Source organism: Stomoxys calcitrans, chromosome 1, assembly GCF_963082655.1.
Source record: "Stomoxys calcitrans chromosome 1, idStoCalc2.1, whole genome shotgun sequence".
In the NCBI taxonomy this organism is placed as follows: Eukaryota; Metazoa; Arthropoda; class Insecta; order Diptera; family Muscidae; genus Stomoxys; species Stomoxys calcitrans.
In genome coordinates, this window is record NC_081552.1 from 181,684,003 (window position 1) to 181,707,905 (window position 23,903).

The 23,903-nt window shown below is 40.9% G+C and overlaps 1 protein-coding gene across 3 annotated transcripts in view; it reads left to right on the forward strand.

Moving 5' to 3' along the window:
- The first annotated feature begins 6,565 nt into the window (after positions 1-6,565).
- LOC106093804 (motile sperm domain-containing protein 2) overlaps positions 6,566-23,903 on the forward strand; it is a 130,713-nt gene continuing 113,375 nt past the window's right edge. The window contains exon 1 of one of the 3 annotated variants that reach the window (XM_013260964.2): positions 6,566-6,628. In XM_013260964.2, the coding sequence (XP_013116418.1) occupies positions 6,598-6,628 (31 nt within the window). In that variant the 5' untranslated portion in view covers positions 6,566-6,597. Of the gene's footprint in view, positions 6,629-19,407; positions 20,245-23,903 lie in introns of those variants that run through there. The other 2 variants (XM_013260961.2, XM_013260963.2) reach the window with 2 other exon arrangements.

The window sequence follows — 23,903 nt, forward strand, 5'->3', positions numbered from 1 at the left end:
GGAACGGCAAAAGTCGGGCGGTGCGGACAGCATAATATCCTCGGGGGTTGTTTTCAGATGGGTTACTATACAATCCCTTTCAAATTTCGAGTTAATATGTTTAAACTGCAATAACTACGGTTGACAAATAACAAAATTACTGCAAATAAACCAAAATCTATCTATCTAAATATGATGCGATTTCGAGTAAACTTCTCATATACTGTGGCAGTTGTTGAGGAAAGTGTTATACAAAATTTTGGGAAGATTGGTCAATAAATACACTTGCATTGGCTCTAGAAGTGAAAATCGGGCGAAATGGCAGCTATATCTAAATCTGAACCGATTTCCACGGAATTCACCAGTAACACTAAAAGTTATAATGAAATCCTTCCAGTCAAATTTCGAGAAAATCGGCTAACAAGTTACCGTTTTATTGCATTATTACTGCAAATCAAACGATCATGTATATGGGAGCTATATCTAAATCTGAACCGATTTTTGTTTTGTCGCCAGGCCGAAAAATATGCCTGTACCAAATTTAAAGGCAATCGGATGAAAATTGCGACCTGTACTTTGTACACAAATTATCATGAACACACGGACAGACAGAAACACAAACGGACATAGCCAAATCGAATCAGAGAGTAATTCTGAGTCGATCGGTATACTTATCAATGGGTCTATCTCTCTTCCTTCTGGGTGTTACAAACAAATGTACTAAGTTATAATATCTTATAGCGCAGTAGTGGTTTAGGGTATAAATATGCCGTATGAGAACGAGAAGAGATATCTCTTCGGAGTGGTTAGAGCTGAAGTGTTAGCGAGAACATATGCAGAATTGCAAGGCCCTTGTGGGTCCGGGCGCCTCTTGGCAGGCCCCTAAATTTGGTAACCTCGGAATTTCGAAAAATTGTTCGGGCTGCCAAATCTTCATTTGTGAAACGATTTTCAAATATTTCCTGGAAATTGCTTAAAAATCCCTGCAAAAAAGTCTGCTTGAGGTAAACAAAATCTTCACTAGTTTCGTAGATATACGACTTTTAATTTCTTTTTGTTGAAATTTAAGACGAAATTGGCTTCGTATTTTGCAATTTAAGAAAGGCACTTGAAGTTCGATTTTCATTTGATTGCATGATTTGCTTTTGTGACAACATCTACAACGACTTTGCCCCAAAAAATTTCCACATTTGATTATTTATTTAAATGTAATTCAGTTTGGAACTGAACATATGGGAAAAGGTGAAAAGGTTTGTACGGCAGCTATATTGAAATCTGAACCGATCTGGGCCAAATTGAAGAAAGATGTCGAAGGCTTAAACGCAACTCATTGTCCCAAATGTCGGCGATATCGGGCAACATATGCGCCTTTTATGGGCCCAAAACTTCAAATCGAGAGATTGGTCTATATGGTAGCTATATCCAAATCTGGACCGATCTGCGCCAAATTAGAGAGGGATATCATAAAGCCTAACAAAACTCACTGTTCCAAATTTCGGCGACATCGGACAATAAAAGCGCCTTTTATGGGCCCAAAAACATAATTCGAGAGATCGGTCTATATGGCAGCTATATCCAAATCTGAACTGATCTGGATCAAATTGCAGAAGTATGTCGAAGGGCGTAGCACAACTCAATGTCTCAAATTTCGGCGATATAGGGTAATAAATCCGCTTTTATGAGCCCAAGACCTTCAATTGAAAGATCGGTCTGTATGGCAGTTATATTGAAATCTGAACCGATCAGGGCCAAATTGAAGAAAGATATCGAAGGCCCTAACGCAACTCAGTGTTCCAAATCTCGGCGATATCGAGCAATATATGCGCCTTTTATGGGCCCAAAACCTTATATCGAGAGATCGGTCTATATGCAAGCTATATCCAAATCAGAACCGATTTGGGCAAAACTGATGAAGGATGTCAAAAGGCCTAACGCAATCCACTGTCCGAAATTTCGGCGAAATCGGACAATAAATGTGTCTTTTATGAGCCCAAACCTTATATCGAGAGATCGGTCTATATGGCAGCTACAACCAAATCGAAACCGATCTTGGCCAAATTGAAGAGGGATGTCGAAGGTCCTAACGCAACGCTCTGTCCAAAATTACGGCAAAATTGGACAATAAATGTGCCATTAAATCGAGAGATCAGTCTATATGGCAACTATATCCAAATCTGGACCGATCGGGGCAAAATTGAAAAAAAATGTCGGGTGGCCAGCGCAACTCAAGGTCCCTAGTTTCAGCAAAATCGGAAAATAAATGTGGCTTTTATGGGCCTAAGATCTTAAATCGGTGAATTGATCTATATGGGGGCTATATCAAGATATAGTCAGAAATAGCCCATCTTCGAACCTAATCTGCTTATGGACCAAAAAAAATGTATCTGGGCATAGTTTCAACTCAATATTTCTATTTTTATACCCTCCACCATAAGATGGGGGGTATACTAATTTCGTCATTCTGTTTGTAACTACTCGAAATATTCGTCTGAGACCCCATAAAGTATATATATTTTTGATCGTCGCGACATTTTATGTCGATCTAGCCATGTCCGTCCGTCTGTCCGTCTGTCCGTCCGTCCGTCCGTCTGTACTTCTTATTAGTGTAGGTCGGTTGGTATAAACCGATCTTGGGTCTTGACTTCTTGAGCCTCTAGCGTGCCCAATTCTTGTTCGATCAGAATGAAATTTTGCACGACGTGTTTTGTTATGATACCCAACAACTGTGCCAAGTATGGTTCAAATCGGTCCATAACCTGATATAGCTGCCATATAAACCGATCTTGGGTCTTGACTTCTTGAGCCTCTAGAGTGCGCAATTCTTATCCGATTTGAATGAATCTTGGCACGACGTGTTTTGTTGTTATATCCAACAACTGTGCCAAGTATGGTTCAAATCGGTCATAACCTGATATAGCTGCCATATAATCCGATCATGGGTCTTGACTTCTTGAGCCTCTAGAGTGCGCAATTCTTATCCGATTAGAATGGAATTTCGCACGACGTGTTTTGTTATGATACCCAACAACTGTGCCAAGTATGGTTTAAATCGGTCCTTAACCTGATATTGCTGCCATATAAACCGATCTTGGGTCTTGACTTCTTGAGCCTCTAGAGGGCACAATTCTTATCCGATTTGTATGAATTTTTGCACGAAGTATTTCGTTATGATATCCAAGAAATGTATGGTTGAAATCGGTCCATAACCTGATATAGCTGTCATATAAACAGATCTGGGGATTTGACTTCTTGAGCTTCTAGAGGGCGCAATTCCTATCCGATTAGGCTAAAATTTTGCATGACGTATTTTATTTTTACTTTCAACAACTGTGTCAAATAAGGTTCAAATCGGTTCATAACCTGATATAGCTGCCATATAAACCGATCTGGGATCTGACCCCTAAAGGTCACAATTATTATCCGATATGCCTGAAATTTTGTACGATGGATCCTCTCATGACCATCAACAAACGTGTTTATTATGGTCTGAATCGGTCTATAGCCCGATACAGATCCCATATAAATCGTTCTCTCTATTTTACTTCGTGAGCCCCAATGGGCGCAATTCTTATACGAATTGGCTAAAATTTTACACAGGTCTCCAACATATAATTTAAATGTGGTCCGAACCAGACCATATCTTGATATCGTTTTAATAGCAGAGCAACTCTTTTCTTATATCCTTTTTTGCCTAAGAAGAGATGCCGGGAAAAGAACTCGACAAATGCGATCCATGGTGGAGGGTATATAAGATTCGGCCCGGCCGAATTTAGCACGCTTTTACTTGTTAAAGACTGTATCGTTACAGCCATGTCCGTCCGTCCGTCTTTCGAAATCACGATAGAGGTCGAACGCGGTAAGCTAGCCGCTTGAAATTTTGCACAGATACTTAATATCGATATAGATCGTTGGGGATTGCAAATGGACCATATCGGTTCAGATGTAGATATAGCTCCCATATAAAACGATCTCCAGATTTGACTTCTTGAGCCCCTGGAAGCCGCAATTTTCATCCAATTTGGATGAAATTTTGCATGTTGTGTTCCGTTATGACTTCCAACAACTGTGTTAGGTACGGTCCAAATCAGTCTATAACCTGATATAGCTCCCATATAAACCGATCTCACGATTTGACTTCTTTGCATGTAGTGTTCGGTTATGACTTTAAACAATTGTGCCTAGTAGGGCCCAAATCGGTCAATAAGCTGATATAGCCCCCATATAAACCGATCTCGCGGTTTGACTTCTTGAGCTCTTACAAGCCTTAATTCTTGTCCGATTTGGCTGAAATTGAGCATGTTGTGTTCCGTTATGACTTCCAACAACTGTGCTAAGTAAGGTCAAAATCAGCCTATAACCTGATATAGCTCCCATATAAACCGATCTCACGATTTGACTTCTTTGCGTGTAGTGTTCGGTTATGACTTCCAACAACTCTGCCTAGTACGGTTCTAATCGGTCTATAACCTGATATAGCTTTCATATATACCGATCTCCCGATTTTACTTCTTGAGTCCTTACACGCCGCAATTTTCGTCCGATTTGGCTGAAGCCAAATACGGTCCAAATCAATCTATAACCCGATATAGCTGGGAGCTATATCATCCTTATTCGATTCCTAGAAGCTATAATTTTTGCTGGTTTGACCGAAGGTTGGTATGTCAATTAAAGATATGCCCTTCAAATAAATTTATTTTGCATAAATTTTTTGCAGTTTCCATGTTGGTGGGTTCCCAAGATTCGGCCCGGCCGAACTTAGCACCCTTTTAGTCGTTTGGTGTAGTTAGTTTTGTTGTCCGTGTGTTGTTTGGAGTATGGGAGCTATATCAATGCCGATATGAACCAAATTTGGCACATTTAGATTAGGTTGAAAATAGGGTGCAGATATTAGTTCGCCCCATGCCATTATGGACATACACCTAAGCCAGTGATAGGCTTGTTGTGCGCTTTAAATACGAAAAAAGTAACCTCTAACAAGTAAGAGCGTGCTAAGTTCGGCTGGGCCGAATCTTATATACCCTCCACCATGGATCGCGTTTGTCGAGATCTTTGCGCAGTATCTCTTTACAGGCAAACAAAGAATATTGAATAAGAATATGCCTTTGTGTAATATTTCATTTCATTCGGATAAGAATAGCGCGTTGTAGGGCTCAAGAAGCAAAATCGGGAGATCAGTTAAAATGGAAATCATATGACAGCTATATCAGATTATGTACCGATTTGCGCCATACTTAACAGAGTTATTGGAAGTCATAACAAAACACCTCATGCAAAATGTCAGCCAAATCGGATAAGAATTGCGCCCTCTAGAAGCTCAAGAAGTCAAGACCTAAGATGGGCTTTTATGGAAGCTATACCAGATTATGAACCGAGTTGAATCAAACATAAAACAGTTGTTGGAAATGATACCAAAACACCACGTGCAAAATTTCAGTCAAATCGGACAAGAATTTCACCCCCTAGAGGCTTAAGAAGTCAAGACCCAAGACGGCTATATCAAAACATGGACCGATTTGGCCCATTTACAATCCCAACCGACCTACACTAATAAAAAATATTTGTGAAAAATTTCAAGCGGCAAGCTTTACTCCATCGAAAGTTTGCGTGCTTTCGACAGACGCATATTTCGAGGTGTTACAAACAGAATGACGAAATTAGTATACCCCTGTCCTATGGTGAAGGGTATAAAAAAATAATCTGAGTTAGGAATTCTGTGCTACTTACAAAATCCTTAATTGTTATCCATGCCACGCCCCTAAGTGGGTTCATATCTGGTATTGTGTCCCCACCCAAGTACCGGTGTTTGTTAGACGCGAAAGCCGGGCAATGACAAAGGAAACGCTCCAGCGTCTCATCATCTTCCCCGCATGCCCTACACATGCTATCACTTGCCGCGCCGATTTTACATAAGTGAGCTCGTAGTCCTATGTGACCCGTCATGATACCAATAGCTATACTGACCTCCTTCTTACTTCCTTTCAGCAATAGCCTCGTCTTCTATTTGGCATATTTAGTTCTAGGCCCATTATAAACATCTATACGAAGTCTAACTTGCTCCTGTGATTTTTGTTTCCTAACAACCCTGGCTTTGGCCCCACAGCGCACTGTGCGTTGTATTTTGCTACGTTTAACTATGCTACCGTCATCATACAGTTCGTGGTTCATGCGACACCGATACTTTCCATCTAAAACGGATACCCTTAATCCAATAGGAGTAAAAGCTTTATTCGCCAAAAATTTCATTAAATAAAGGTTTGCCGTTTTATTAATCTTTTGTTTGAACAAGCTTCAACGGAAACCGTTTCAAATTCCGCTACTGGGTATAATCTCCAACAAGCGGTATTCTCGCTGTCTGTTGAATACTGATGACGATTGACAATTCGTTAGCTTTTGTTTGGCATAAACGATTAATTGTTCCATATGAGAGCGCTGTACACCGTGTATACTTTGAATTCTGAGCACGAAATCTGCCACGATCGTTTTGTGTACTCTCGTACAATGTACTGCAGTGCAACAACTCACGTTTGCAATATCGTTTTTGGTTCGTTCGCCAGTTCTCTTTTTTAGTATTTAGTAGTAAGTTCGACGACGTTTGAACTGTTGTCGAAAGTAAATACGATGTCGAAAGTAAATAGGTTGTCGAAAACGAGTGAGTAACAGGAACGATACTTAGTTATAGTTGTAATACCTTAGGATGGGTGCATACTTATTTCGTCATTCCGTTTGTAACTCATCGAAATGTTGATCTGAGACCCAACAAAGTAAATGTATTATTGATCGTTTCTTGACATTCTACGTCGATTTAGCTATGTCCATCCGTCTGTCCACCTATCGAAAGCACGCTAACTTTCGAAGGAATAAAGCTAGGATCTTGAACATTTGCAAAAATATGTGTTATTGGGTTGCCCAAAAAGTAATTGCGGATTTTTTAAAAGAAAGTAAATGCATTTTTAATAAAGCTTAGAATAAACTTTAATCAAATATACATTTTTTACACTTTTTTCTAAAGCAAGCTAAAAGTAACAGCTGATAACTGAAAGAAGAAAGAATGCAATTACAGAGTCACAAGCTGTGAAAAAATTTGTCAACGCCGACTATATGAAAAATCCGCAATTACTTTTTGGGCAACCCAATAGATAAAGGCATTTGTATACCAACCACCGAAGGATGGGGGCATATTGATTTTGCTAATTCATTTGCAACACACCGAAATATCCATTTCCGAACCTATCTTCTTATATATAAAAATCAATTTGTGTTTGTTTGTAGATTTGTTTGTTTGCTTATGTGTTCCTTATAGACTCAGAAACGGCTGAACGAATTTTTTTGAAATTTTCACAGATAATGAGCCCGTGGTGAAAATATCTAAAAGGGGGCGGACCCTGCCCCTTACAGAAACACCAGATCTCGGAGTTGTGCTGCGATTTAACCGAAATTTTGTGTGCTCACTTATAGTAAACTACAAACAAAAATTTGGTATCCAAATTTCGGATGGGATACCTAGGGGGGCAACCCCACCCATAAAACCTACCAATATATATATAGTTCAATCACGACAATATGGGACTCACATAAAAGGTATTTAAGAGTAGAAAACGTATCTGATATCCAATTGTCGGACTAAGTGCTTGGGGGACCACCCCAAACCCCCAAAACCGCCCTAATTTGGACATATTTACCGACAATGGCAATATGGGACTCAAATGAATTGCGAGTAGATTACGAATTTGATATACAAATGTGGGACCACCCCTAGGGGTCCACCCCTTGCCCAAAACACCCCCCAAAGGGGACAAAGTCATTGGGAGTAAAGCACGAATCTGATATCAATATTCGGGAAAAAGTGTTAATGAGCCAGCCAAGTAACTGAGTGGCCGCCCCATCCCTCAAAACTGCCCCCCAAAACGGGCATGATTATCGACTATGGAAATATGGGGATCAAATGAAAGGCAATTGGGAGCAAGTATGTCAAATATGCAAATATGTTGGGGTATGGACCCCAAACCGGACATATTTGCTAACTTTTGCAATAAGGGGTTTCAATAAAAGGTACTTGAGATTAGCAAACGTATTCGATATCCAATTTTGAGCCCAATGACAGTATGGGTTCAAATAAATGATATTTGAGAGTAGAGCAAGATGTTTGGGCGACCACCTCACTCCCCAAAACACCCCTAAATCGGCCATATTTACCGACTATGTAAATTTTTGGCTCAACTGAAAGGTATTGGGGAGTAGACCACGAAATTGATACCCACTTTCGAAACCAATTTTCTGAGTGTCTGCCCTTTCCGCAAAAACAACCCACAAACAGCAATTATTTACTGACAAACGCAAAATGGGGCTCAAGTAAAGGTATTTAGGAGTATAAAACGAATCTGATAACCAAAAGTGTAACCATGTTTTTGGGTCACCGCCCCTTCCCCCAAAACACCCCCAAAAAGTAAAAATTTACCCGCCATGGTAATATTTGGCTCAAATGGAAGGTATTTGAGATCTAAAAACAAATTTAATAAACCATTTTGGTGCCAAGTGTTTGGGGGACGCCTCATCCCATAAAGTCCCCTTAAACCAATGGCAATATGAGGTTTAAAAAAAATAGTTTTTGAGGGTAGAGCACGATGCTAATATTTTGTCAGGGCTAAGTGTCTGGTGTCTAAGTGTCACCCCACAAAACATCCCTAAATTGGACATACATATCTACCGACGATGTCAATGTGGGGCTCAAGTGAAAGGTATTTGGGAGTAGGGCACAAAATTCATACCGACTTACTGGACCACGTTTCTGGGGGTCCACACCACCCCCTTAACCTACCAACCACCACCCTGGGGCACTTCCCACTACCAATATGAGAACATCGGGCTCCAATAAAGTTGTTTAAGCTAAAATAAGTCTTTAAAATCCAAACTTAAATGACTATAAACCCTCCGAGCGAATTCATAGACGAATAAAGATCATATGGATTTTAGATAAAGGCATTTATATTGTTATACTGTTTCTCAAGCTATATACACATACTATTTTCGTAGCATGGTATTTCACTAAAAGCTCTTTAATTATCAAAAATAAATATTCAACGGATAATTTTGTTCCATATCAAGAAACAGAAGGCGCAGCAAAGCGGGCCCTGTCCATCTAGATAAGTATATGTATTCGTCATCGTCGTAAAAATCTAAGACGATCTAGCCATGTCTGTCCGTTGGAATCACGCTACAGTCTTTAAAAAAAGAGATATTGATCTGAAACTTTGCACAGATTCATTTTTTCAACATTTTTTTTTTTTTTATTTGGTTCAGACCGGTTCGCATTAGGATAAAGCTGCGATATACACCGATCAGCTGATTTAAGGTCTTGGACCCATAAATAGCTCATTTATTGTCCGATTTATCTGAAATTTGGGACAGTGAGTTATGATAGGCTCTGCGATATCGTTCTTCATTTTGGCTCAGATCGGTTTAGATTTGAATATAGCTGCCATATAGACCGATCTCTCGATTTAAGGCATTGGACCCATAAAAGTCTCATTTACTGTCCGATTTCGCCGAAATTTGGGACAATGAGTTGTATTAAGCCCTTCGATATCCTTTCTATACCCACCACCATAGGATGGGAGTAAACAGATCTAGTCATTCCATTTGTAACACCTCGAAATATTTGTCTAAGACCAAACAAAGTATGTATATTCTTGATCGTCTGGACGTTCTGAGTCGATCTAGCCATATCCGTCCGTCCGTCTGTCGAAATCACGATAGCGGTCGAACGCATAAAGCTAGTCGCATCAAATTTTGAACAGATACTACAATGGATGAAGGTCGTGGGGATTGCTCCCATACAAATCGAACTTCCGATTTGGTTTCTTGAGCCCCTGAAAGCCGCAATTTTTGACTTCTTGATTCCTTACAAGCCGCATTTTTTTGCGATTTGCCTAGAATGTATGCCCTTCAGCTAAATTTAGTTCGAATTAATTTTAGAAGAATTCTTGGTGGAGAAAAAGCGTGCTAAGTTCGGCCGGTGCGAATCTTATATACCCTCCACCATGGGTCGCATTTGTCGAATTCTTTTCCTGGTATCTTTTTTAGGCCAACAAAGGATAAAAGAAAATAATTGCTATGCTTTTGAAGCTATGTATATCAAGTTATGGTCCGATTCAGAACATAATCAAATTAAATGTTGGAGACCATAATAAAAGTCATTGTGTTAAATTTGAGCCAATTCGAATAATAATTGTGTTATTTAGGGGCTCAAGAAGTAAAATAGGGAGATCGGTTTATTTGGGAGCTGCATTAGGCTATAAACCTATTGAAACCTTATTGGACACGTATGTTGAAGATAATGGGAGAAGCAGTTACACAAAATTTCAGCCAAATCGGATAATAATTGTGCTCTCTAGAGGCTCAAGAAGTCAAGATCCCAGATCGGTTTATATGACAGCTATATCAAGTTATATATGATGTAAACCATATTTGGTACAGTTATTGAAAGTCATAACAAAACACGTCATGTTAACTTTTAGTCAAATCGGATAAAAATTGCGTTCTCTAAAGGCGCAAGAAGTCGAGACCCCTAATCGGTTTACATGACAGCTTTGCCAGATTATAAAGGGTGATTTTTTTGAGGTTAGGATTTTCATGCATTAGTATTTGACAGATCACGTGGGATTTCAGACATGGTGTCAAAGAGAAAGATGCTCAGTATGCTTTGACATTTCATCATGAATAGACTTACTAACGAGCAACGCTTGCAAATCATTGAATTTTATTACCAAAATCAGTGTTCGGTTCGAAATGTGTTCATTCACCGTAACGTTGCGTCCAACAGCATCTTTGAAAAAATACGGTCCAATGATTCCACCAGCGTACAAACCACACCAAACAGTGCATTTTTCGGGATGCATGGGCAGTTCTTGAACGGCTTCTGGTTGCTCTTCACTCCAAATGCGGCAATTTTGCTTATTTACGTAGCCATTCAACCAGAAATGAGCCTCATCGCTGAACAAAATTTGTCGATTCACTGAAAATGATTTCACTGAAAATGATTCACTGAAAATGATTTGCAAGCGTTGCTCGTTAGTAAGTCTATTCATGATGAAATGTCAAAGCATACTGAGCATCTTTCTCTTTGACACCATGTCTGAAATCCCACGTGATCTGTCAAATACTAATGCATGAAAATCCTAACCTCAAAAAAATCACCCTTTAATTGCTATACTTTTGAAGCTATATCAAGTTATGGTCCGATTCAGAACATAATCAAATTAAATGTTGGAGACCATAATAAAAGTCATTGTGTTAAATTTGAGCCAATTCGAATAAAAATTGTGTTATTTAGGGGCTCAAGAAGTAAAATAGGCAGATCGGTTTATTTGGGAGCTGCATTAGGCTATAAACCGATTGAAACCATATTTGACACGTATGTTGAAGATAATGGAAGAAGCAGTAACACAAAATTTCAGCCAAATCGGATAATAATTGTGCTCTCTAGAGGCTCAAGAAGTCAAGATCCCAGATCGGTTTATATGACAGCTATATCAAGTTATAAACTGATGTAAACCATATTTGGTACAGTTATTGAAAGTCATAACAAAACACGTCATGTTAACTTTTAGTCAAATCGGATAAAAATTGCGTTCTCTAAAGGCGCAAGAAGTCGAGACCCCTAATCGGTTTACATGACAGTTTTGCCAGATTATAAACCGATTACAACCATACATTGCACAGTTATTGGAAATCATAACAAAACATTTCATACAAAATTTCAGCCAAATAGGATAAGAATTGCGCCCTCTAGTGGCTCAAGAATTCAAGATTTCAGATCGGTTTATATGGAAGCTGTATCAGGTTATGGACCGATTTAAACCATACTCAGTATATGGAAAATTTCAGCCAAATCGGATAGGAATTGCATGCTCAAGAGGCTCAAGAAATCAAGACCACCGATCGGTTTATATGACAGCTCCAAGATCCAAGATCTTTTTATATAGCAGCTATTTGAAGATCGGTTTATATAGCAGCTATTTCAAAACATGGACCGACAAAGCCCGTTTACAATCCCAACTGACCTACACTAATAACAAGCATTTGTGCAAAATTTCAAGCTTTACTCCTTCGAAAGTTAGAAAGAGCCTCTAGATGGCCCCATTCTTATCCGAGCAGACGGAAATTTTGTATGAAGTGTCTTGTTTTGACTTCCAAAATCAATGCTAAGTATGGTGTAAATCGGTTTATAATCTGATTTAGTTCCCATATAAATTTTGCACAATAATTTCCAACTATGGTATCCAACATCCAAACCAAGTACGGTCCGAATCGGTCGTTAACTTGATACAGCTCCAATAGCATAGCAATTCTTATCCATTATCCTTTGTTTGTCTGTTAAGACTTACCGAACAAAGAACTTTAAAAATGCGATCCATGGTGGAGGGCATATAAGATTCGGCCCGGCAAAACTTAGCACGCTTTTACGTGTTGTTTTCAATGTTTGCCAATCGAAAAAAAAATAAATTTATAAGAACCCCCGCTCCATCTATCTTTCTGTGTATATTCAAGTGGGTCACAAGAAGAATGTTGTGAGATGTATAAGTGTTGGGACAGTAAATAGGTATGCGACAAAAAGGAGAGACTATCTTATAGTCTCTTGAATGACATTCCTGTGATACTGCTGTAATAGTATCAAGCCAACTTTTTATAATTCTCTCCTCTGTCCTTCTCTCTCATAATCCTTGAACACCGGACGTTTCAATTAGAATAAAGACGATTGAGACAGCTTTAAAGAATACAACAGTGACCTCTTCGGCAAGCTACCGCCATCTTCAAATACGCATATTGCTGAGAAGAAATCCCGAGACAGATATCAGCCCGCCTTATACAAGTCGGGCAAATACGACAGGTGCAGCCCAATGTTCCAAGCACAGTCAGTGAAACGCAAACGAGCATGATATTATTCGTGGCTCAGAACTTGAATCAGGAAACTGAACTGAATATGAAAATCAATAGGGTGGTTAACGAACATAAGCGGAATTTATGATATTGACAAGCTGTGGTCTACGTTTAAGTTACTCTCAAATCTCTGTGTAATAAATACTGGAATCTCAGTCTTTTTGGCGACATAACAGTGACTGATTTAAAGGTGTGTCCCAGGTGCTTCAACCCTCGATTTATTTAAGCACCCCAAAAGTAGTCTGCAATCCCATGCAAAACAATCAACATTTACCGTTGAAGAAGCTACTAATGTTATCCGGAGCGCCATTGTGTCTGTCATGACAGGTAACTGTCTGATCGGAAAACATGCTGACAAACTGACAAGTTTCAAATAACCACTTTTGCAGGAGCTGTGAGGTAGTTGAGGAAGACGAGACTACAGAACCTCTGCTATGTGTGTATCCCGTACTGACAGTCAGAAAGAGTTCGACTTTAGGTTCTCATTTCTTTGAGAACTTATCTGATTTAGCAGAGGTGAACATTCACAAGTTTTTGGGCTTTTTAAAGCGTTATGGATGGTTGAACCGTAGGAACTAGAAGGTATCTTCCTTTTCCTCTTCCTGTGGTATCACAATAGAAGAAAACGTCGAAGTGAGTCTGATGCCAGACAGCCACTTTAGCGGATGGTTAGGTTACCATCCGCAGCGCTCAATTCAGCCAAGGCACTGAGCCCCAACGGAATTCCTACACTGATATTGAAGAACCTGGATGGACCGGGAACCGATTACCTGAAAAAGGCATTCAGCCTGTCTGTGAAACCCTTTCATAGTTTCCGATATCGGGAGAATGGGCAGTGATAGCACTACTGAAGCCTATAATAATGGTTTCCAGCAAAGCAGATTCATTCTGGCCAATTTCTCTCTCTCTCTCTCTTACCATTTAAGTGTCTCCAAGACACTGGTTCTCCTGAACATAGTTGGATTTGGTAAATTTCACTTCACGACGAAAGCATTTCTCGCCATCACTACACATGGTAGCCGTGGTCTCAAACAGGTTTGGACGTGTCCTAGCACGATCCTTATGATTCTGGACCTATCCAAGGTTTTCGCCACCATGTCCCTCCTGTAGTAGTCAGTCGTATGTGGGTTTAAAGAATAGAAATCTCTTAGCCCCTTTGAGAGAAACAGCAGGTTCCCCAATATGAGGCGATGCCTCCGGCACTTCTTTACCCCCTCTCTCTCCCAGATGACATGGAGATCGTATCATATGGGGACTACGTGATCATGGCGTTAAAGCGTTAACGTTTTGCCGCCTAATCCGCTGCGGGAAATTTGAAGTTATCAGCCACCAAATATTCCGCAACATTTTTCTCTACATTGACAAGGTAAGTATCTCGACCCAGCGCTCGCAGTGCTCTTCATAAATTCTAATAAATTTCATAAATTTCCGGATATATCCATAAACTGTTAACATCTGTGAAACGAAATAGTTAAGGTTGATGTGGAGTCCTTCGAAGATAGTTTTCCTCTTCGAGAAAGAAAATCAGTCCAAGATTAACCCTGGATGACCGGGGAGATTCGCAACATTGGGAAATACGTCCGCAGACTTTATAACGGGGCATTTCGTAAAAAACGGAAGTATTTTGGGATGTGTATTACACACGGATCAAGGAATACAATAAAATTACCGAGCGGCAAACGTGCCTCCTGGAAGCTTTTCTGCGAACAGATCGACAGCGTTAATGACGCCGCCAAGATGAAAAAGTTTCTCTAAAAAACCCATGTCCAAACTGAAACGTTAGTACACGGCATGGGATGAGAGATAACGGAGGACATGTTGAGACATTTGATGAAAACGCATTTTCCACAGGATACGACGGGACTCACGGAGACACCGGTATCTTCGAATAATAAGGTTGATCGAAGGCTTATCATAACGGAATTTATGGTCAAGAAGGTCTTCAAACCATTTATGTCACCCGGACCTGATGGAACATTTCCGGCGTTACTAAAAATGAAGAATCCTTCAATTCGAAGACGTACACATTGGCGGTTTGCATCGACATCGAGGGGGTCTTTAACAATGTGCGGACTGACACATTGACGCAATCTTTAGACCAGTACCGGGTGGACTGTGTTCTTAGAGACTAGTTAAACCATATGCTAAGGAACAGGTGGATAAATTTCGGGTCCCATGAAATAAATATAAGGGACAAAGTGGCACAAGGCACGCCACAGGGGGGCGTTTTATCGCCACTCATTTGGGTGACCACTAGAAATGGCTCTATGAGGGATTTAAATCCCTATGAGGGATTTAAACCCATCTGCTATGCAGACGATGGTATAATACTTCTAAGGGGTAAGGATCCGAACGAGCTATGCAAGAGGGCCGAAATAGTCTTGCATAGGGCATATGACTGGGCTAGACCCAGAGGTCTCAATGTTAACCCAGAGAAGACTGAAATATGCCTGTTCACGAGGAAGACGGAGGTGGGCCCATTTGACGTACCACCTATATTCAACAAAACAAATTCGATATCTGACAAGGTTAAATACTTAGGAGTGATCTTGGATAGGAAACTTAATTGGAAGTGTCACATTCAGGAGCATACTGAGAAGGCTCACAGATGTTGGCCAATACGTAGACGGTCGTAGGCTCGAAATGGAGCCTGAGTCCAAGTATAGTCCACTGGCTCTACAGGGTCGTGATTAGACCAATACTTACTTACGCCTCAGTAGTTTGGTGGACTGGTATGGAAAAAAGTGCAACATAAGGACCATTCAACAGGTTATGAGAACATGTTGTCATGGTATAGGTGGAGTTATGAGGGCACTAGGGCACTGTAGACTATTCTAGATATCCGACCCATTGACATATAGATTAAGTGTGAGGCAGCCACTGCGGCTATTAGACTTAAGGCGAATGGATTGGGGATGGGAGAAGCTCATACCATCGCGGTATAATCGAGGCGATGATAGGAAAACTGGAAGGAAGGGAAGAGGTTTCCGATCGGATACCTGAGATGAACCTTGAGGTCGAGTGCTAGGCACTGCTGCCAGCGGCCCAGTCTTGGACTGACGGAACCCTAATATTGCCATCTGGAAGATCAAGTTACACGGATGGATCACAGCTAGAGGACAGAGTAGACCTGGGGGTCTACATTGAGAACCCAGGGACAGAGATCTGTTTTAGACTGCCTGACCATAACACGGTCCTACAAGCCAAGAGAGGGCGATAACGGTATGCGTGAGGTTGTGTAAAGATCTTTACGGACAGTAAAATGTCCATAAGCGCAATAACAACCAGGACGGTAAGATCACGAACAGTCTTGCAGTGTAAGAAGGAGATTATCGCCTTCTCTGAGAATGGCACAATCAGCATCGTTTGTCGCAGTCTGAGTTGAGGGCGTGGGCGACGAACTTTCATGTAACACTGTGGAATAGCGAAACAGTCGGTAGCACGGCGAAGATCCTGTGGAGTTATCCGGATCGTGAGAGCACGAGGCTACTACTGAAAGAAAGAAAGAAGGAGGTCAATATAGGTTTTGGTATGATAACGGGATACATAGGACTACAAGCTTCCTTATGCAAAATCGGTGCGGCAAGTGATAGCATGTGTAGGGCATGTGGGGAAGATTGTAAGACGTTGAAGCATTTCCTATGTCAGTGCTTGGCTTTGGCGGCTAACAGACACCGGTACATAGAAGGGTACACGAAACCAGACATGAACCTACTTAGGGGAGTGGTATGAAAAACAAACAAGGGTTTTGTAAGTAGCTCCGGATTCCTAAATTATTTTTTTTTTGAGTTTACTTTTTAGTTTTTAGAGAATAAGCCAATTACTGGCTTACCACGCCATGCCACTGGCTTTTAGTGGCATGGGTACCGTGCCACGATATCCAATAACTTTGTCGAGTATGGTTCAAATCGGTCCATAACCTTATATAGCTGCCACATAAACCGATCTTGGGTCTTGACTTCTTGAGCCTCTAGAGTGCCAAATTCTTTTCCGATTGGAATGAAATTTTGCACGACGTATTTTGTTATGATATCCAACAACTGTGCCAAGTATGGTTCAAATCGGTCCGTAACCTGATATAGCTGTCATATAAACCGATCTTGGGTCTTGACTTCTTGAGCTTCCAGAGGGCGCAATTCTTACCCGATTTGAATGAATTTTTGCACGAAATATTTTGTTATGATATACAACAACTGTGCCAAGTATGGTTAAAATCGGTTCATAACCTGATATAGCTGTCATATAAACAGATCTGAGGATTTGACTTCTTGGGCTTCTAGAGGGCGCAATTCCTATCCGAATTATCTGAAATTTTACATGACGTATTTTATTCTTACTTTCAACAACTGTGTCAAATAAGGTTCAAATCGGGTTATAACCTGATATAGCTGACATATAAACCGATCTGGCATCTTCACTTCTGGAGCCTCAAGAGATCGCAATTATTATCCGATTTGCCTGAAATTTCGTACGACGGATCCTCTCATGGCCATCAACATACGTGTTTAATATGGTCTGAATCGGTCTATAGCCTGATACAGCTCCCATATAAATCGATCTCTCTATTTTACTTCTTGAGCCCCCAAAGGCCGCAATTCTTATTCAAAATGGCTGACATTTTACACAGGTCTCCAACATTGTGGTCCAAACCGGACCATATCTTGATATCGCTCTAATAGCAGAGCAAATCTTTTCTTATATCCTTTTTTGCCTAAGAAGAGATGTCGTGAAAAGAACTCGACAAATGCGATCCATGGTGGAGGATATATAAGATTCGGCCCGGCCGAACTTAGCACCCTTTCTACTTCCGAGAGTTCGGTAGGAATTCTGAACGGCGTCTAAACTCCTTGTCGGATGTTTTTGTCATTTTGTGTTTGCTTTTTCACATATTATTTGTTTGAACCGTTAGCAATTTTTGATTCGACAGTTCCGATAAAATTCGGAACAAATTCTGAACTCTGTGTCGGATTTTTTACTTTTTTAGTGCTTGCTTTCCGACAGTTCGAAAGGAAATCCGAGCGATGTCTGAACTCGTTGTCGACTGTTTTTGTCTTTTTTTGTGCTTGCTTGTTTGCATATTTTTGTTTATGAACCGCTGAATGCCATCATAGCACAGAGGTAAGCATGCTCGCCATGACGCTGAGAGCCTGGGTTCAAATACTGGCGAGAACATCAGAAAAATTTTTTAGTCCTGGTTATTTCATGCTGACAATTGTCATGTAAAAACTTCTCCCGTTCGGACTCGGACTTCGGCTATAAAAACGAGATTCTTAAGGGAATATTCAAGAGCAAATTTGCAATTTGAACCGTCGGAAAAAATATTCGAATACAGAATTCGGTTAGAATTCAATAAGACAAATCGGAAAGTAGATCTGAATTCTACAAATTTTTAATCCAGAATTCGCTCAGAAATCGATACGACGAGTCGCAAAAAACATTCCATTTTTAAGCAATTCTAATATACTTGTAGGAAACCGATAAAACAAATCGGAAAACACATTCGTATTCATTAAGACTCAACATAAGAATTCGGTGAGAAGTCTTAACGACAACTCCAAATTTCCTCTCGAATTTCCCATAATTTTGGATCAGAATTCGGAGCGAAGTGTCGACAAAAACATCAGATTTCTCTCCTACGTTTCGCTGTTCATATATTTTTCGTTAAGAATTCGGACAGACATCGGATCCGAATTCGTATGAATTTGCCGAATTTTCGTCTAGACTACTGACCGAATTCTGAACGCTTGTTTCACTGGGTTTTTACATTTTTTATAACTTACCCACCTTAATAAATTTATATTGGTGGAGGGGTCGGCTTATCGTGACACTCTCGGAAATCGAAAAGTACTTCTGAATTCTAGAAATTTTTATTCCAGAATTCGCTCAGAAATCGATACGACGAGTCGGAAAAAACATTCCATTTTTAAGGAATTCTAATATACTTGTAGGAAACCGATAAAAAAAAGTCGGAAAACACATTCGTATTCATTAAGACTCAACATAAGAATTCGGCCAGAAGTCTTAACGACAACTCCAAATTTCCTTCCGAATTTCCCATAATTTTGGATCAGAATTCGGAGCGAAGTGTCGACAAAAACATCAGATTTCTCTCCTACGTTTCGCTGTTCATATATTTTTCGTTAAGAATTCGGACAGACATCGGATCCGAATTCGTATGAATTTGCCGAATTGTCGTCTAGACTACTAACGAATTCTGAACGCTTGGTTCACTGGGTTTTTACATTTTTTAAAACTTACCCACCTTAATAAATTTATATTGGTGGAGGGTTCGGCTTATCGTGGCACTCTCCCATCAACATTTGGTTGCGACACATTCAGTCCATATATGCCACTATGAGTCGAGAGCGATCGCTCACTCATCGCTGCCTTCTCTAGTCTGTGCGCATAGACTCTGCCGTTGGCTTCGTTTATGCATGAATGTCATTTAAATTTGTTTTAGTTTTTTTTCAGTAATTTTAATTCGAATCTAGTCGAGTTCAGTTGTTACGGTCAAGCGCTATCAAAACGCTTCATTTGTTATTTATTTCAATAGCCGATCAGCTGATAGCACTGGTGACTACTGCTGCACACATGAACGGTGTATGTTTGTTCATAAGTGTGTAAACACTTTAGTAGTAGCCGGTGCCAAACAATAGCAACAACAATAAAACTGTTGTTTACAACAAAACCAAAGAAAAAAGCGCCAACAGTATTGCGATAATAACAGTGATAAACAATACCTCCTACTCCGCGGTCGCGCCATAAACGACAGCTCACATAGTGAAACGAAACGAAGAAAAAAAAACAAACAATTAAACACGAAATCCCAAACAAAAAAAATCTCCCCCAATAGAACTTTAATCTCATTCTAAAATAGCAGAAGAAGCATGAGAAAATAGTTAAACCTCATGAGTAGAAATTAATCCACAAAATATAAACGTCCAGATCGAATAGTCCGTGTCGATGTCAAGCAATTTGACTTTAGTACTCGTTTAGGTTTAGTGCTAAACAAACCGTTTTGTCAGAGCTCCGAGTGTTCTGTTCGCAAAGTGACGGTCTTGAAAACACCCTGAGGGAGAGTGTGAGTGAGAGTGTAAGTGTAAGTGGCATTCGTAAAGAGAGAAAGTGAAATTTATGCCACACAAGCTATTGCTGTTATTGTACAAGTAGCTGACAAACGGTAGCCGCTAAATATTTTGCCAGCAAAGGAAACCCAACGGATAGACAAACACGCGACAATGCCTATTAAAACGATGACACCCAGCAAACAGCAAATAGATGAGCTGCGAAATATGTTCATTCAGAAATATGAAAATAATCCACCTGCAGGTAAGTTTTACAGAAGCAAACGGTTTTTGCAACACCGCAACCTGATTTCAGTCAGTTTTTGTTTTAATGCAACTGACTAACGCATTGCTCACGAGCACTAATTGTTCCTTACCTTATATATTCTTGGCAAGGAATCAATGTAACATGGAAAAATATCACAGGAAAGCCGACTATTTCACTAAATGCTAAGTGAAAAAGTTTCTGCAAGTTTGTAGAGCTATCCAGAGCTATGATTCGCAAAAATGGTGGAAAAAATTTAACAGATTCAATGATTAGGAACCATTCTTGGCCTTCTCCATCAGTTCGTCTTATGTTAACCCAGCAAAAAAATTTCGAATAACAGACACGTCTGAAATAAGCGTGAACACAAAGTCTTATCCGGTTCGTTCTGAATCTTTTCGACCTTTTCCGACCGATATTTCAGAATGAGAGAGAATTCAGAATGGAAACTGCAATGCTTGTCTGAAGAAATTTTGTTTCGAAACATCTGAAGGAATTCCGATAGTTTTATTTTTAAGTCCTACAAATGTTTTTTACAAACTCTAAACACTTGATTATGAACAGCACCAGATATGCCGAAGTTCGGATATAAACGAAGGGAGTGCGCTACTTATCGAATATATTGCAAGTTGCAATCAGGCGATTTGCAAAGCAGGAAATCTACCGACCTTTATTACCAGGAACAAGCAGAAGGTACTACGCCGAAAGAAAAACTGATACCATATGGTATCTATGGTATTGATAGTAAAACAAACAAAACAAAACCGTATGGTTTCTATAACGCTTTACCACATACAATCCCATGGCAGCCGGTTGTACGCAACAGATTGACCCGATGGAATTCTTCATCGGCAAGGTCTGCCGCCTCAGTGTACGTATTCGTCCTGTTTTTGTTATGGGAGAGGCACACCCCGGAGTTCCTTCTTTGCACGTTTCTGGTCCGTGCCGAGATTGAGAAGAACCCCGAACCTGTTCGGTTAGCCTGAACCGTCCCTATCATCGATCGGTGTCGGTGAGGTGTAATCGGTGCATGGAGTGGGTACATTTCATATCTTGAGCTGGCCTAACTTCATTACGGGAGTATGGTCACACTGAATATGTTGCAAGGTCCTGCGGGAACATAGACAGCAGTGGGTCACAAGAGTGGTCGTCATCGTCGTCAGACTATAGACCCCCCGGAGGTCCCTTACCATTGAGCTTTAAATTGAATCAAAAAGCACTCATTGATTTGTGAGAAGTTTGCCCTAGTTCCTTAATGGAATGTCCATGGGCAATTTGCATTTGCAGTGCCCGGAAGTGTAACATTTTAGCAATTGAATTGCAACCGTCTCCGTGGCTAGACCGACAAGATTGTGGAATTTATGAGTCGGAAGAACATATTGGTTCTAGTGATCAAGGAGACCTGCAGTTTTCACGGATACAATGTGCTACGTAAGGATCGCTTAAGGAAGGGAGGTGGGGGTTTGCCCTTCGTGATACACCATTCCGTGCAGTATAGACCCGTCTCTCCAGCGCCTGGCGCTAGTGACCACTACATGGTGTGCTTGGGGATAGCAGTCAGGTCCCGTACTGCCGAGATAGAGCTATACAACGTGTATGTACCGCCAGTTAGTAGCTGTGTCCTAATTAATGACCAAGCTTACAACCCCGACATAAGTGAGCCATTATCGTCTGTTTCTAGGGGACTTGCATCACATTTCATGGCATTCTCTCCTAGGTAACGACCAGCGTGGCATGGCTTTGAGAGAGCAGATTGAAGGCTCCACGTTTGACACGGTGAATGAGGATGCCCCTACTAGGATTACGAAGAAGTGCAACAGCTCGCCAGACATTTCAATTGCATCTCCTGATGTCCTGAGTGACGGCTGGCAAGCCGTCATCCCATTAGGGTCAGACCACCTCCCCATAATACGCACCATCGACCGACCACCCCGCCGGACGTTTATCAATCAGAAGAAGGCCTATTGGTCTAACTTCAGAGAGTATACCAATCGCTGCTATAGTGAACTGACACCCCCCTCGGATGTTCTAGTTGCCGAGAGGAAATTCCGAGACACGCGGCCCAATTTCCTGGCGCAGGCAGTGGTACTTGCAGACGAGCGTGATGGTATTCTTTGCACGGACCCCACTAACCCCAGAATCAACGAGCTGAATCTGGAAATAAACAGGGTAGTCAATGAACATAAGCGGAATTTATGGCTGGAACACTTGGATAAATGTAACTTAGGTACCGGCTTAGGCAAGTTGTGTCGAACCCCGGTAGATAGGACGACAGGATCTCAGCCACTTTTGGCGACGTAACCGTGACTGATCCAAAGAGGTGCGCCAGGTTGTTCAACCGTCAATTTATTATGCATCCCGAGAGCGACAGGGCTACGAAGACAGCCCTTCGTCGTATCCGTGGTCTCTGAGCCGAAGAGCAGCCATCACAATTTACCGTGGACGATGTTACGAATGTAATCCGTGGCGCCAAATCATCCAAGGCATTGGGCCCCGACGGAGTCTCTACATTGATGCTGAAGAATCTGGATTAACCTGGAGTTGAGTACGTTACTATCTATCCTCAACCTGTCTTTTAACACTCTTGTAGTTCCCTATGTTTAGAAAATGGGCAGACTACTGAACCCTGCTTTGCATGCTATGCATGCAGGACGGTCCTATCGCCCAGGTCATGCGATAGGACGGTCCTCGAGGCACTGGACCTATCGAAGGCATCCAACGAGGTCAACCATGCCAAACTTTTTGAGGACATCGTCAACACGTCTCTCAAGCCAGGCCTGAAACGCTGGCTCGAAAATTATCTGTGTGGTAGCCAGTCATTTGTGAAATTTAGGGATAAGAAGTCGAAGCACCGTAAAGTGAAACAGGGAGTTCCCCAAGGCGGGGTGATAACTCCGGCATTGTTTAAACTCTACCTATCCTCTATTCCAGGCTGTCTCCTCAGTTCTCATGTGAACCACCTCCATCAGGAGACAAATATCCTACCAGCGCGAAGACATAACTACGTGCTGTCTTTGGGCTGTTATCGCAGCGACCATCCAAATCATTATCTTGTGGATAGGTATCCACCGCAGAGATCCTTAATCTACCTTAAGGCTTCTGAGCGATCATGATATAGATCGTGAGATTCAGCGCTACAAAAGAGAACTTCTAGATCAAACGGCATATCTAGCTGGCCTAGACAACATTTATGCAGGCACGGTAGCAGAAGCGGCATATGTATACCGGGTAAATGTTGACCTTGGAGAACTACCGCCTCCAGTTGCACCTAAAAAAATTGACCTCCCCCTGCAAACCAGGGTGGTTCTGGCTCAATTACGTTCCGCCAGATTCAGCCGCCTCAATTCCTACAAAGTAAGGATTAATTGTCTGAGAACTGTAAACCCTTTTTGGGGTTTGGAATTTCCAACACTAAAGACCATAACCTTGAAACTGTTCCATAGTGTTATTAGCTCAGTTTACATGATGATTATTATTAAGAAAGTAAAACCGCGGGTTTTAGATGATTCACGCTCAAAATTTCAGCGCGATTGGCTAATAATTAAAGTTTTATTGGGGGTTAAAAAGCTGTACCACATTTTAGCGGGCAACAATTGCATCAAGCATACGATGAAAATTTATTAAAATTGGAGAATTCGACCTATCGAGTGTTTTTATTC